Below are 14,825 nucleotides of genomic sequence, written 5' to 3' on the forward strand. Positions count from 1 at the left end.
GCTATCTCTTCATCACTTAGTTGTATTTTTTCTGGAGCTTTGATCTGTTCTTTCATTTGGGCCATTTTTTTTTGTCTTGATGTACCTGTTATGTAGTGAGGGGCGGAGCCTTAGGTGTTCACCAGGGTGGGGCAACCCATGTTGCTGGGTTGTGACGCAGTATGTGGGGCAGGGGTCCAAGAGGGAACAATGGCACTTGCTCCACTCTCTGCCAGACTTAGTCACTTCCCACAAGCAAATTGGACTCTTCTGGTGCTGATTCCCATGTGGGTGAATCTGTGTATGTTCTAGGACCCTACAGCTCTGGGTCTCTCCATTGAACTCTCCTGTGAGGCTAGGAGTCTCTCCCAGCACCTCAACCCCCACAGGTGTTTTCAATCAGAGCTTTGAGGCTTTATTTCCCTGCTCTGGGGCCCTGGGTTGTGCAGCTCATCTCGCTCCCTAGTTGTCCCTCCTGGTTTATCTGCACACCAGTGTGGGACACCCCAGTCCACAATCCGCAATCTACCACCTCACTGGTCCTCCTGCTGCTGCCTTGCTGGCCAGCTGCAGCCTTGCACACCCCTCTCCACTATCTGCCACCTCACTAAGTCTGCCAGCCACTGCCTTGCCACAAGTCCTCTCTGCCCAGCTGCCTGTCTCCATCCCTCCTACCAGTCTGGATGGATATGTCTTCTTTAACTCCTTGGTTGTTGGATTTCCATACAGTTCGATTTTTCTGTCAGTTCTGGTGGCTTTTTGTTTCTAAAATTTTGTTGTCCTTTTGGTTGTGCGAGGAGGCACAGTGTGTCTACCTACACCTCCATCTTGGCCAGAAGTCTCCATTTATTTTTTTTTAAACTTTGGCTTCTCTCCAAGTTAGTCTTGGTAGATGTCTGAACAGGTGAACAAGAGTCAAAAGAATACTGAGTGAATAATTTTTAAAAGCTGTCAACAATATTTATTGTATCCATTCATAAACATGTATTGTATGCTTATTTATGTGCTGAAAGAGAGAACATAGCTGTTATCCTCAAGAAGCTCACAGAGGGGCGTGGTCAAGTTACCTAGCTGATATGTGCTGTGATAGAAGAATGTGCAGAGCCATTAAAGGGGGACACTGGACAACTCACGTCTGGTGACTAGAGAGAGGATGGCCTCAACAGATGGTTTTTGTGCACATGCACCCTTGAGTGTGGTTTTATATTGCATATGGATCACAGAGTCATGTTTTATGTTAGTGATAGACATTAATACTTTCATTATTTTATAGTGTTCAAAGTGAACCATAAATTCCAGGCTCTCTCCACTGAACCAGGTCAAGAACCATTGTTCCAGGCTCTTGTCTAGGTAGTGTTTCCTTTTAACCAGGGGTTTGCAATAATCAGGGGTTTGCAATAATCAGGTTTGCCAGATACCAGAGCAATTACCAGATAACAAATTAATATGTTGCCTCAAGTTATAAACCTGTCACTCAAAGTTAGGGCACCAAATCAAAACAATGCAGAAACAGAAAGGACCACTTTCTAATTCAACATGTAGCTAAAGCATCTCTGAAGTAAATGTTGGGCACGTTGATTAAATTATCATTGCATGTTTTTACACTGTTCAGGCTGTATTTCAAAAGTTTTATTTTTATTTTTTTGTTAAGTAATGTAAGTGTAATTTAAAGTTTTCAGTCTGGTTGATTAAATCCTTTATTGCTTTTAGATTGGATTGATACAGGAAAAGGTAGAGGGAATTTAAGTCTCACTTTGGGAGTAAACTATTAGGTTACAGGTCACCTACTTCACTTCTCACCAAAGCAGGTTTTCCCTAAAACTCTCATTAGCTGGGGATTTACTAATCTGTATTTAAACACGTTTGCCCTGGCTGGTGTGGCTCAGTGGATTGAGCACTGGACTACAAAGCAAAGGGTTCCTTTGCCTGTTCAATTCCCAGTCAGGTCACGTGCCTGGGTTGCAGGCCAGGTCCCCAGGGGGGGGTGTGCAAGAGGCAACCACACATTGATGTTTCACTGTCTCCCTCCTTTCCCCTCTCTCTAAAAATAAATAAATAAAATCTTTAAAAAAATAAAAAAATAAACACCTCCACACTTTTAATGAAAGAAAGATCACATACATAAATTACACTTCTGGATAATTATGGATGATAAGAAATTTCTTACATTGACCTGAAACCTGCCTAACTCACTCTTACTTGGCTATTATGTCCTCTGTAACTATATAAATAAATCTGACTTTCTCTTCCTCATGAAGCCTCTTCAGATATTTGAACAAACCTATCATGTTGCTCCACGTCATTACGGAACTGTGATTAGCTGGAATAAATTCCTTTGTTTCCTTTTCTAGATCTATAGCATCTTGTGTACTTTACCAAGTATGTTCAAATGATTAGGTGCCCTTTAAAGGTGTGACTGCTAAGAGCTGATCGCAAACTTCACTGTGGTTCAAGCAATACAGAGCACAGTGGGACTGGCTCTTGCCCTCGACATCTGCTTCTGACAAGAGTTTAGGGTTATTTAACATCTTCCTTGCCCCTATTTATTGTTGCCTTGTTTTGACTGGCACCCTCAGACATTTATATTTTAACTGCTTTTAGCACATCTTCCTTATGTGTTTCTGTGCAGTTGGCTTTTCAAGACATGTTCAGGATTAATTTTTAGTCATATTTGATGTGATTTATTTCATTTCAGAAAATCAGTAGCTATTTCGGTCTTGATTCTGGTATTCAGTGTACATTCTTTACTCCAGTTTTAGTCATCCACAGACTGGGCAGGCATGCAGTCTTGTCTCTGGGCCGTCAGTGAAAAATGGCGCACAGCCCCTCTCTTGGCGCCGGTCTTTCGCTCCTGCCTCTCTGCTTTAGTGACTGGCCTTTTCTGTTGCCTCAAAGCCGCCGTGCTCCTTCCTGTGCTGGGCACCCGCTGTGACCTCTGCCTGCAGTGCCTGCCCCTCACCACACCTCTCACCCTGTTCTCTGGCTCACTCTGACTGATCTCAAATCAGATGTTGGCCCAAGGACTTAGTCCTGGACAGAATACTAGGTCAGGTCTCCTGTTTATAGGCTTTTGTAGCACCTGGTCCTTGTTTGGCTTAGCTCTTTCATTTTGTAGTTGCATGTGTATTGGCATAATTGGCTGTCTCTTGCCCATTTTAGCTCTTTCATTTTGTAGTTGCATGTGTATTGGCATAATTGGCTGTCTCTTGTCCATCAAGTCCAATGCTCCATGGTGGCAAGAGCTGTCTTTCTTCCACTCACTCTTGTATCCCCAGAACCCAGCACAGCGCCAAGCACGTGGTGCATGTTGAATTTAACTTTTAAAAAGGCCATTTAACACAGTGGCTCCCAAACACTGGTCTACAAGCATTGGCTCCTGATGACGTTCTCACAAGTTTGGGTTAGAACAAGAAAAATACAGGCAATAGTGTATGTGTATATATGTAGTACATATCAGTGTGAGCTTACTGCCTTCATGGCAAGGACTTTTATTCTAATACATCCTTCCATTTTTCGGGTTATAAATTGTTCATTTAAAATTTTTTTTTAAGTTTTGGGGATTTTTTTATTTTTGAAAACTCTCTTTACATAGAATAAAAATAAATGTGCATCCAGGGTGCTCTGAAATTTTACTAGTCTTTAAAATTCAGAAATCACTAACATTGAGTACCCATTGAATACCCTAAGATTTTTGTCTCTCTTTGGATACAGTTGCTGTCAATCCACTTGGCTATATCTGAAAATATAATTTTTGCATTCAGAGATTTTTTTTTAGTGACTTGGATCTTTCTCAACAACTTCCTGTTATTTATCTCTCTATATAATATTTATTGTTGCCAAGTAGTAGGCTCAGATTCAAAACAGTAACTGTTGAGTCTCTTTTTTTATTACAATTGTGCTTTTCCTGTGTTTAATGTAACTAAAGAAGTAAGTCTCAAATACAGTACCTAAATTTTAATACCCAAAGCAAAATTTGCATATTTATGGCTACTGAGAATTCTTTTTGTAGATGTTTTTGTATTTTAAAGTTACATATTTTATGTTTACAGTTATAATTTAATTTTTTCCTTAAGTAATAAAGCAGGTTTTCTGGCAAAATTTTTTCTATGAAATTGTTACTTTGGGGTTGGCCAAAAAGCCCATATTTTTTTTCCATAAAATAAAAGACACTTTTTATTTTCACCAATAATTTTATTGATTTGGATATTTTTAGTATTGTGGCTGTCTTCCCTGGTGATAACACTGATTGTTCTCAATTAACATCTCAATTTGATTACTAACAGCTTCAACTGGTCTACCTGACTATGGTTATTAAATAAATGTTTTGAGGTTAAATTTTTAAGTCATTTCAATAACTTACGGATCTGTATTGATAGGTTATTCAAGTGTGATCCAGCCTTTTAACTAAAATATCACCTTTATATTTAGAAAACAAGTTTCGTAAATTCTAAGTTAAAAACATCTAGAGTTGAGAGCAAAAGAACTATCTTTTTTTAAGCAGCAAGTGTGAGGTGGTTAAATTATCTAACGTTTTAATTTTCTTAGGCTTTTCAAACCAAACAATGTTTAATTTACATATATTTTACAATTAAAAAGAAGTTGCACATTTATGAAGTCATTGAACAACAAGTGCTTTTAGCTGATATGTTTTGACTGTAGTATATCTTAGTGGTTAAGAATATGAGCACTAAAGTCTGAAAAACCTGAGTTCAAAGTTCACTTCAACCACTTATCAACTGTTTAACTTTAGATAAGTCACTTAGCTCCAGTTCTTTGTCTGTGAAATAGAAATATAACAGTGCCCATCTCTTAGGGCCATTGTAAGAAATAAATGAGATAATATGTGGAAGGCCCTTAGTTTTGAGTCTGACACATTGTAAGCAGTCAGGAAGTGTTCTGAGAAAAATTTCATAAGGTAAACCCACTTCCTGTTAAGTGCAGTCACTTAAATGCCTCTGCGTGTCTGTATCATGGTTTCTACTTGGCAGAATTATAGGAGTTAGAGGTTCATCACCCTCCCAATCATGTGAGTCCTATTTTCTCATTTAGCTGTGTGATTTTAAAAAATAGGAATATATATCTTTACTTCTAAAATATATTTTTAATAAATTCCACCTTAGGCTTTATAAGTTTACTGAACTCTCTCACTTAAATGTATTCCTAGTTGTTGGGTTTTTTTTTTCTTGAAGGGGTGGATATGTTGCTGTTTTTATATTATATATAAAAGTAACATACATATATATATATTTGACAGAAACTATGTGAAGCGACACTCTTTCTGGATTTGAAAAGACATCATTTCATCATGGGACAGCAAATTTCGGATCAGACGCAGTTGGTTCTTAACAAGTTACCAGAAAAAGTAGCAAAACACGTCATATTGGTTCGAGAAAGTGGCTCCTTAACTTACGAAGAATTTCTCGGGAGAGTAGCTGAACTTAACGATGTGTAAGGCTTGCTGGTTTTCATTGTATTTTCCCCCTGACTGTGTGCCCTGCATGTCACAACAGATGTCACCAGGAGAATTGATTGCTAAGATTGAACATTTCGGCAGCAGTGAGCAAATATTTATTGAGTACCTACTATAAGACTTTTTATGTGGCTATTTTAAAATATGTAATAGGAACAAAAGAGATTGAAGGACCGTAAAATTAAATTTTAAACCCAGGCGGATAAATTGGTCCTAGCTGGAAAGCACCAAGGGGTTCTGTAATGAGAACACGCCCATTAGCACCCTGGGAGAAAGGCTCCCAGGGCTGCCCGGGGCACACATAGGTTAGTAAGCAAATAAGTCCTCTGTGGCTGTTCACTGAGCCCTTCTTTTGAGCCCAGAGAAATACACATACAGTATAACTCATTTATCGTTGAAGAACAAGACATTTTAGTTATTAATACTTTCTCATCAGCTAACATCTTTAAGTCTCTACTTAACTCCTGAATAGACTGATGTTTAAAATGGAATATAAATTTCTCTCTTCTTAAGGAGCACATTTAATAGAACTTAGTCTTTTGGGTTTGTGAGTTTATTCTCTATTATGTCAATTTTTATACTGATCTATTCCAGAAGCTGTTAAAATACACTGGGCTCTTTGTCCCTGAATGGCCTCAGATTGTTATGCTTTTAAAATAAGACTTTTCCTATGTGTGTTTTCTCCCCTAGTGACGGGTGAGCAGATGTCATGTCTCTCTATTATCTTTCTCTAGCAGCACCCACACCCCTGCATCCCTGCGTGTGTGTGTATGAAATCTTCTGTCTCCCTTGGGGTGCACAGTACTGGTAATTAGGCCATTGCCTTTTAAATGAGATCTTAAAGGAGATTCTCTCTTCGGTCTATTCAATTTAGCTCACATTCACCGAGCACATGCTATATGCAAGGCCTTGCTGAGGGTTGCGCATTTTAACTGAGGCCTAACATGATTGCTCAGGTATTAATGGCAGATCTAGCTCTCCCTAGGACCGAAGTGTTTTTTACTCTCCTGCCTTAACTATCCCACTTTAACCTCTCTTTAAACCCCAAGAAAAGCCAATCAAAATCACCAGGCAGTCTGGACCCACTTAATATAAATATAAACCTATATTAAAGTTTCTATTAGTAGCTTAGGGTAAGATGCATGAACTTGCTCCATAAGCTTCATGATAGCTATATTGGTTGATAAGAAGCATACTTGGCCATATGGAACACATTAGATAGAGGGAAATATAGTTTTTTATAGACATGACTAGAGCTTATTGTTTTTACCCAGTCATGAAGATTAAAGAATGTCTTAAAAGTTAAAGTTATCCTGGAATATCATTTCTTTTAAGAACACTGAACATAGCCTCTCACAACAATGCCAGCTGGTGCACTGATACAGATGGGTTCCTGGACACTCACCTAGCGGGGGAAGCCTGTACTGCAAGCGGCCTGCCCTCTGGAAGATAATCTTGGGAGGTTATTTTTAGGGTCCCCTCCTGTATAAGTAAGTATATAGAAAATGAACGAGGAGGCTGCATACTGGGTCTCTGGGGAGTTGGTGGAAAGGAGGGCAGCGAGGAAGACTTTACATTTTACTGTATGTGTCTTGTTTAATCTTTTATAATAAAAATGTAGTTACTGATTTTTAAAACTTTAGCATTTTACTCTTTTTTTAAAGATGATCCAAATGGTAGTATTTGAGGCTTTACTTCTGGGACCCTAACATTGGAATGAGGAGTAAAACTGGGTTGAGAATTTAATAGAATCGTAGCAGTGGAATGATTTATGTCTATTGTTTCAACTCACAAAGAGTAGTCAGTGCCATTTGCCATCCCTTTTGAGTCTTAGAACTTACACAAACCTAGTCTATTATACAAAATTTTGCCTTTTTGCCTGAAAATACTGAATAAAATGTGCCCTGTGAAAGCATCCATAAGCTAAGTTCACTGTATAACAGAGCAAGTGGTCAAGAATATCTTCTTCTTATTTACCCAGCCCAGGGATTTTCCGTGTGGATCTGGTTCTTGCCACCACTTTTCATGGTCAGAGTTGGGCATTCCGTAAGTGCAGTGCTATCCGAGAAACAAAGTTAAACCTGTGCAGAAGGCAGCTTGATAGCTAGAGAACAGCTGGGGACGGGCACAGCTGAATTACATTCGATGGCGGGTTTTGTTACCTAGGGCTAGTTGCTTAATTTTCAATGGCCTCAATTCATTTGGTTGCAAGTCCCTTAGTTCTGAGTGTGATATCCCCACTGGTGCTCAGGGAGAAATGTGAGCAATGACAGAAGGGAGCAGGAATATTGAAGTGTGTCTTTGAACTGACTTAAATTGGCGTTGATAGCATGATAATTATCCTCTAAGAGTCATATTTGTATGTAAGAACCCTATGACTCTCTGGATTAAAATTACTCTGCTGGGTGAAGACAGTAAAGCTATATTTAAAGTGTCTCTAAATCATTTTCTTGATACAGTCCAAATTATAAACTTTTTCCAAAGTGATGTGTTAGTGTTGTTGCTTAAATAAGGAGTCAAACAAAAGCAAGATTTTTTCCACAACTTATGTACATCTAAGGCAATAGTTAAAATGTGGGTAACTGAAACCAGCTAAAGCTTTTCTCTTATTAAATTCCTAATTCCTTGGACATGTTTTTCATTGATGTCTATTAAAAATTCAGGCTGGGAATACAAGAAGGAAAACTGTACTTGAACAAGAGTTAAATTTAAAAAAAAATTCAAAGACCATTGAGATTATTAGACATAGCAAAAATATTTAAAAATATCATTCTACTATAAAGCTGTTGACTTTAAAGACCTTGGAAATTAAATAGTATGTTTAATCAAAACTCTGTCCCTGTGTTTTAAAGAATCTAATTATTACAATTATTATTACTAGTCTTTGTGTGTTTTCTTCAACTTACCTTCTCTGTTTTAAAGTGTTTCTTGAATCTGATTTCATGGCTCCATTATTTTATGTGAGTTTTCATAAAATTTTTGAAATGTGCTTGTCTCTTTTCAGAACTGCTAAAGTGGCTTCTGGCCAGCAAAAACATCTTCTCTTTGAGGTACAACCCGGCTCTGACACCTCTGCCTTTTGGAAAGTGGTTGTACGGGTGATCTGCACCAAGGTGAGGGTGATGGAGACTTCCCGTGCAGAGTGTAAACTGTTATGGTGATCAGCCCACACTTAATAGTGTAGTGTAATAGGGTAAAAATAAATGTTTATCATTTGGTTATTACTGACATTTATTCATAAAGCTGTATAAAAGTTTTGATACTGTTATTGCCTTCCAGGTTAACTGTTTGAATCTCACTGGATAGATAATTACCATATAGCGGAAATTTTTATAATCAAGAAAGGCAGTAGTAAGCTCTCATCCTTATACCTTCTCCCTGTCTTTTTGGATTTAGCTGGTTGTGGAATCCTAAGGTAACACCCTACTAACTCTAAGATAACTCCATAAAAATTAAAGTTACCTAAGAGATCATTTCTTTTAAGAACACTGGGATTTATTTATTAAATAATAAAATCTGTTAGAAGGTTTGGTATTTTTGTTTTAATAATTTTTATTTATGGAATGAATTTTTCACCATCAATATGCTGTCTCTTCGTTCATTTTTAAATTTTAGGTCATTGAATATATCAACTGTGCTAAAAGATAGAAGGGCAGCTGTCATAGAGCATTTGGAAGCCTTATCCATCCATGGGTTGATTACAGTAGATGGTTTTTAACCTCTCTGAGCCCGTGGTGAAAATGAAGGAACAAACTTGATTAGGCCTTCTCTTATCCCAACTCCTTCTCTAAAACCAACAGTAGAATCAGCCCAGTAGAATGGACAGTAAACTGGGCATTCATGAGTGCCCTGAGGTCCATTCCTCATAACCCTACCTGGGTAAGGAGACTTTTTTCTTTCCTGTCGTGGTCAGTAGAGTGTCCTATATATCCTGTCCCCACCTCACCCCGTAACCTTATCTTCTCCCACTCCTCCCTCTCGTTCCGTTCCAGCCGCCTGGGCTCCTTGCCTGCCTCCTTGTGCTCCTTGCCAGGTACCCTTCTGCCTACAGCCTGTGCACTTCCTGTTCACTCAGCTTCGAGTGGTCTTTCCCCCAAACATCCATATGCTCATTCTTACACCCTTTTCAGTTCCTTAATGTCACCTTGTCTGTGAGGCCTTCCCTGCAACCCTTTAGCATTTCAACTCTGTACATCTTCTCCATAACACTCATTTCTGTCCAGTGTGTATTTATTGTATGTCTTTTCTACTTACAGTGTAACCTCCATGAGGGCAGGGTCTTTTCCTGTTACACACGCTACATCACCAGTGCCCCAAACAGTGTACCTATTACCTATAGCATTGTAGGCAGTCAGTAAATACTTGTTGCATGAATCCTCTGATTATAATAGTTGCCATTTGATAAACTTTGCCATTAAATACTGTGTCTATATGAATTACTCCCTAATTTCTTCTGAACTGTGCAGTACCAAAGGAAGACTGGCCCAGTTTCTTCAGCTCTGAAAATCTATTTTGTAATCCATAAATTCCTATTACCTTTAATTCTATTTATTCTCAACCCCATGTATAATCTTCTACTACAAAGAATATTACATATTTCATGTCCATATGGGTCTTACCACCCCAAAATTTAATCAGCTGTGATTATTAGCAATGGTTCTGCCATTTTCACAACATGGAATCTTATGGCATTGAACTTGATTTCTGATGGTTCAAATGATGGTTCTGTAGTTTCATTGTAATTTGATATGGTTGTGTGAAGAGGCAAGCCATGTTTGCCTATGCCTCCATCTTGACCAGAAGTAAAAATTAATTTAAGTCTGGGGAAATTGCCTGATCTCATCAACTACAAACAAGATGATGCCTAATCCACTCTACAGGGGTGAGTAACAAACGACAAATTTGTCTACTACTTTAAACCCCATAAATGTAGGGGACATGACATTTATTTGCTCAGATTCTTGCTCTCTTGTTGGGTATTTTTCAGACCTGGAAAACTTGCATTTCCTTAGAGGCTTTACTAAGTCTTTGTTCCTCATCTTGGGGAAAAACTGATCAGAGAAATTATTGAGGTTGGTTTTTTTCTTTTTCTTCTTATATTTAGATTAATAAGGGCAGTGGCATTGTGGAAGCATCACGGATCATGAATTTGTACCAGTTTCTTCAGCTTTATAAAGATATCACAAGTCAGGCAGCAGGAGTATTGGCACAGAGCTCCACCTCTGAGGACCCTGGTGAAAACTCATCATCTGTGACATCGTGTCAGGCTAGTCTTTGGATGGGAAGGTATATAACACACAAGTACCATGTTTCTCGTATTTTCTTACATGCAAGCTACTAAAACCTCATACATATTTTTGCTGGTGCTCTTTGTCACATCTTAAATCACATTACTTTTTGTCTCATTCGATATAATATCCCAGATCAGCTTTTGGCTTAGTCCGTGCATCAGGGCAGTTAGAGCGCCACATTAGAGGGAAGCTAGAGGGGTCCCCATCGGGTGATACTTCCGTCAACCCCGCTCCCATGAACCCGCTGTCCTCCACAGGCTTACACTTGATGACAAGAGATGTGTTGTTAATATGCCTCTTGTAATAGGTACTTAGGTTCTTGGACAATCAAGCCCTGCAGGAAATTAGGTCCAAGAATGGCAAAATCATTCCAGTTTCCTTCAAAGTATGTCATTAGAGCATTCAAGTTGTAAATATTGGCCCCAGCATTTGGCAGCACACCCAGGAACGAACGAGTGGTTGATGTGCATATTGCAGATACCAGAAGGAAGTGAAGTCAGCCAGAGGTTCCTGGTGTGGTGCTTGTTTACCCAGCCCTAGTACATTATTGTTCTCTCTAAACTTGCTTTTCCTTCTCTGGACTGCTTTTGGCATGTGAAAGCTCCCACCTGTTGCCATCTGAGAACCATGACCATAATTTAAATTGGTAAATGCCTCATTGGAAAGCCTTACATGGGCCCAGACATGTTGACATCCTGTCTTATTGTCATATAGGGTAGACAGCAGAAACCTGTATTGCTAGTGTCTTTTACCTTAAAGTTAAAGATATGTTTAATAAGAATTTCTCTTTTATTGCTCCAGTTGCATTTTCTGGTCTATTCTCAACCAATTGGTTTCCAACTACTATGTTTTAGTAAAACTGTATTTTCCATTTACCATTTTCTTTTATCTGTAATAGGAGTGTTTTGTTTTCTGGGTATAGGCTGTACAAATGTTACTGAAATGCCGAATGAATTTCAGAACATTATAGGCAGCATTAAGGCTTATCTTTCCTATATTTTTTAAGGTAATCTTTCAAAGACAAACGTCTGATTTTTCTGCTTTTTTTCTCTCCCTCTTCAAACTGATGATTATTTACACAGTGTTTTGAAAGCCAAGAATAGTATTCACCAGTATATTTAAGCTCTGTGTTAGCAAATGAAATGAAAATAATAATTTTCCCTTGTTGCAATCATCTTAATGAAGGAGATAAGATTTTTCTTCCTTTTATAGTGCCTTCAAGACTAGAAAATTCAGTGTTGGATCAGGGTAGGGCTACTTCTTGACTTTATGTGTTCTTTTAGTTTGGGGTTTTTTTTAAATACCCTGATAATAGAAAACTAGATTTTTCAAGTTGAAGGGCATCTTAAGAGATATTTTTTTTTGGTTCAGCCTTACATTTGGTGCATATTTCTATTAGTGGTTTATATTTATCCAGTACTTATGGGATATTAGGCATTCCGGTGAGCACTTTACATGTATAAACTCATTGAATCACATAGAAATTGGCGTGAGATTCACATTCTGGCCTGTCTGGCAATACAGCCAGGCTGCCATTATTACTCTGGTGCATAAGGATCCTGTACCTCAACGCCTCCTCAACTTTGATAGTGGTTTGGAGGAGGAGCTTGAGATTTACCAAGCCTCCAGGTAGTGTTGCTGCTGCTGTTTCATGAGTAACACTTTGAATAGTGAGACTCTGCTGATGGTAGTCCAACTTGTACTTGAAACGCGCAGTTATGTGGGACTCATAGCCTCAGAGAAGCAAGCCTGTTCTTGTACAGACGGTTCTGATTACTCGGACACCTTCCCTCCGTGCTGTGTTCTTGGGACGGCCAAAACCAGGCTCTCTTGAGGCAGCACAGCACAGACTCTAGAGTCAGGCTGCCTGCGTTCAAATTTTGGCTGTGCTCCTATCTGTGTGACTTTGAACAAGTTACTAAACTCTCTTCCCTTGGTTTTCTCATCTTTTAAAAGAGGGTGATAACAACAGTATCTGCTTCATAGGACCCTTGAGAGAGTTAAGTGAGTTGTATATGCAAAATGCTTAGAACAGTACCTGGCCTATACTAATATGTCTGTAGGAGTTCTCTATCACGATTAGTAAATTTCTACCATAGGCCCTGGCTGGCGTAGCTCAGTGGATTGAGCACAGGCTTTGAACCAAAGGATCAAAGGTTCGATTCCCAGTCAAGGCACATGCCTGGGTTGCAGGCCAGGTCCCCATTGCGGGGCCACACGAGAGGCAACCACACATTGATGTTTCTCTCTCTTTCTCTTTCTCCCTCCTTTTCCCTCTCTAAAAATAAATAAATAAAAATCTTTAAAAATAAAAAAATTTCTACTGTAGTCTACTTATTTCAGTGACAGTGCCTTTTGGAATTCCACTGAAACAATCTTTTCTCTTTTCCAGCCCTTCATATATTTGAAAAGAGTAATCAAATTTCCACTCAGTCTCTGTTCTCCAGGACAAACATCCCTAGCTCCTTCGGCCATTGTTTATATGAGTCTTTTCTGGGTCCGGGAGGCTTTCCTGGATGGTCCCTCAATATGTCTTTCAGGTTAGGGAAAGACTCTTCTACCTCTGTCCAGAGTGCTGTTCTTCCTAGCTCTTTGCTCCTCACTTTTAAACTCAGTCCTTCCGAGAACTCTGTCACTTTTTAGAGATTCAGTTAATTCTCCACTGCCGACACCCAAGTCCGCAGCCTTAGATATAAACGGTAAGCACCTCAAAAGCAGAGACCCCAGTTCATCTGGGTCAGGCACAGTATGTAGCACCTAAATACCTCCTGAGTGGATCCCTGAGATAAGGATGTCATGGGTTTTCCTCCCTCCTCCACATCTTGCCTTGTGCTCACAGCTTTTATCAGAAGTGCATTGATAAATGGTAAGTTATCTGCTATCTTCATGTGTATGCACTTAGACATTGAAATGACTATTATGTAGAAAAAAATGAAATACATTAGATCCACATCTCTCTAGGTTTTCTTTCAGTTTCCCCATTTCAGTTCAGTGGCTACCCAATTTTGCCCTATTAGTGAAGCGTAACATTTAGTCTCTTACCACGTCCTGGTGATTGTCTTTGGTAATGCCCCTTACCAGGCCCCAGATACCTCCTGAGTGGATCCCTGAGGTAAGGATGTCATGGGTTTTCCTCCCTCTAGATTGTCCCTCGTGCTGCACTTCCAGTCAGTCCTCCTCGAGGCTTATTTCAGTGGGGTTTACTTTCCTCTTCATCAGACTCTGATTGTAGTTAGCCTATCGGAACAGTCTTAACCTTTTCAATGTGATATTCAAGGATCACATTATCTCTGCCATATTTAAGCAACCTTTTCTCTCCAATGTCTTCCCGGAGCATCACACCAGGCTCCTTGCTGTGCGCGCACACACACACACACACAGTGTTTTTCCTGCCTCTGTGGCGTTTGTTTATTCACCTGGCATGTTCTTTGTCAAAATGCTGTCGTTTCTCTACCTCATCTTTCCAACAAGTTTGAAATACACTCATTTCCTTCTTTACTTCATGCTTACTACCTGTAATGCATATTTGCTTATATTCTGTTTTATGTTCAAATTGATGTATTTTAACGTGATATCACAGTGTCTTACATACAGTACTATAAACACAGCAGGGAATTAAAAACATGTTAGAGATAGCTTTTACCCTTAAGCTTATAGTCTAGTTGCTATACATTGAAACATTCAATTTTTGTATAATTAAAAGCGTAATACATGCTTGATGAGGAAAACCTAAAAATAACAACAGTGCAAAGGATAAAAGCAGATTAAAATCACTTCAAGAAATATTTATTGAGAACCAAAGACAGACTCCCTTTATTCAAAGAGCTTACACTTTATGTTTTGTGGACCCACCAACAAACAGCCAACTGAAATACAGTATTTTAGTTCTTTAACTGTGGCAGGTGTTGGTGTTTGAGAATAGCAAAATAACCTTTGAGCAGAGTTGCTGAGGTTGGAGGTCCCTAAACTCGCAGAGGTGTCCCAAGAAAGGAGAGCAGCACATGCAAAGGCACTGGGCTCACTTGGAGCGCTCGCAACTGTGGTGGGGGTGGAGGAGTCAACGGCGCTTTTCAAGAACTCTGAGG

General features: G+C 39.2%; 1 protein-coding gene across 3 annotated transcripts in view; it reads left to right on the forward strand.

The window, feature by feature from the left end:
- RNF141 (ring finger protein 141) overlaps positions 1-14,825 on the forward strand; it is a 28,123-nt gene that overhangs the window by 3,783 nt on the left and 9,515 nt on the right. For all 3 annotated transcript variants that reach the window (XM_037050080.1, XM_037050081.1, XM_037050082.1), the window contains exons 2-4: positions 5,234-5,427; positions 8,454-8,562; positions 10,554-10,735. In XM_037050080.1, the coding sequence (XP_036905975.1) occupies positions 5,285-5,427; positions 8,454-8,562; positions 10,554-10,735 (434 nt within the window). In that variant the 5' untranslated portion in view covers positions 5,234-5,284. The remainder of the gene's footprint in view (positions 1-5,233; positions 5,428-8,453; positions 8,563-10,553; positions 10,736-14,825) is intronic.

The sequence above is a fragment of the Sturnira hondurensis genome, unplaced genomic scaffold (genome assembly GCF_014824575.4).
Source record: "Sturnira hondurensis isolate 20B ecotype Veracruz unplaced genomic scaffold, ASM1482457v3 Scaffold0006505, whole genome shotgun sequence".
NCBI lineage: Eukaryota > Metazoa > Chordata > Mammalia > Chiroptera > Phyllostomidae > Sturnira > Sturnira hondurensis.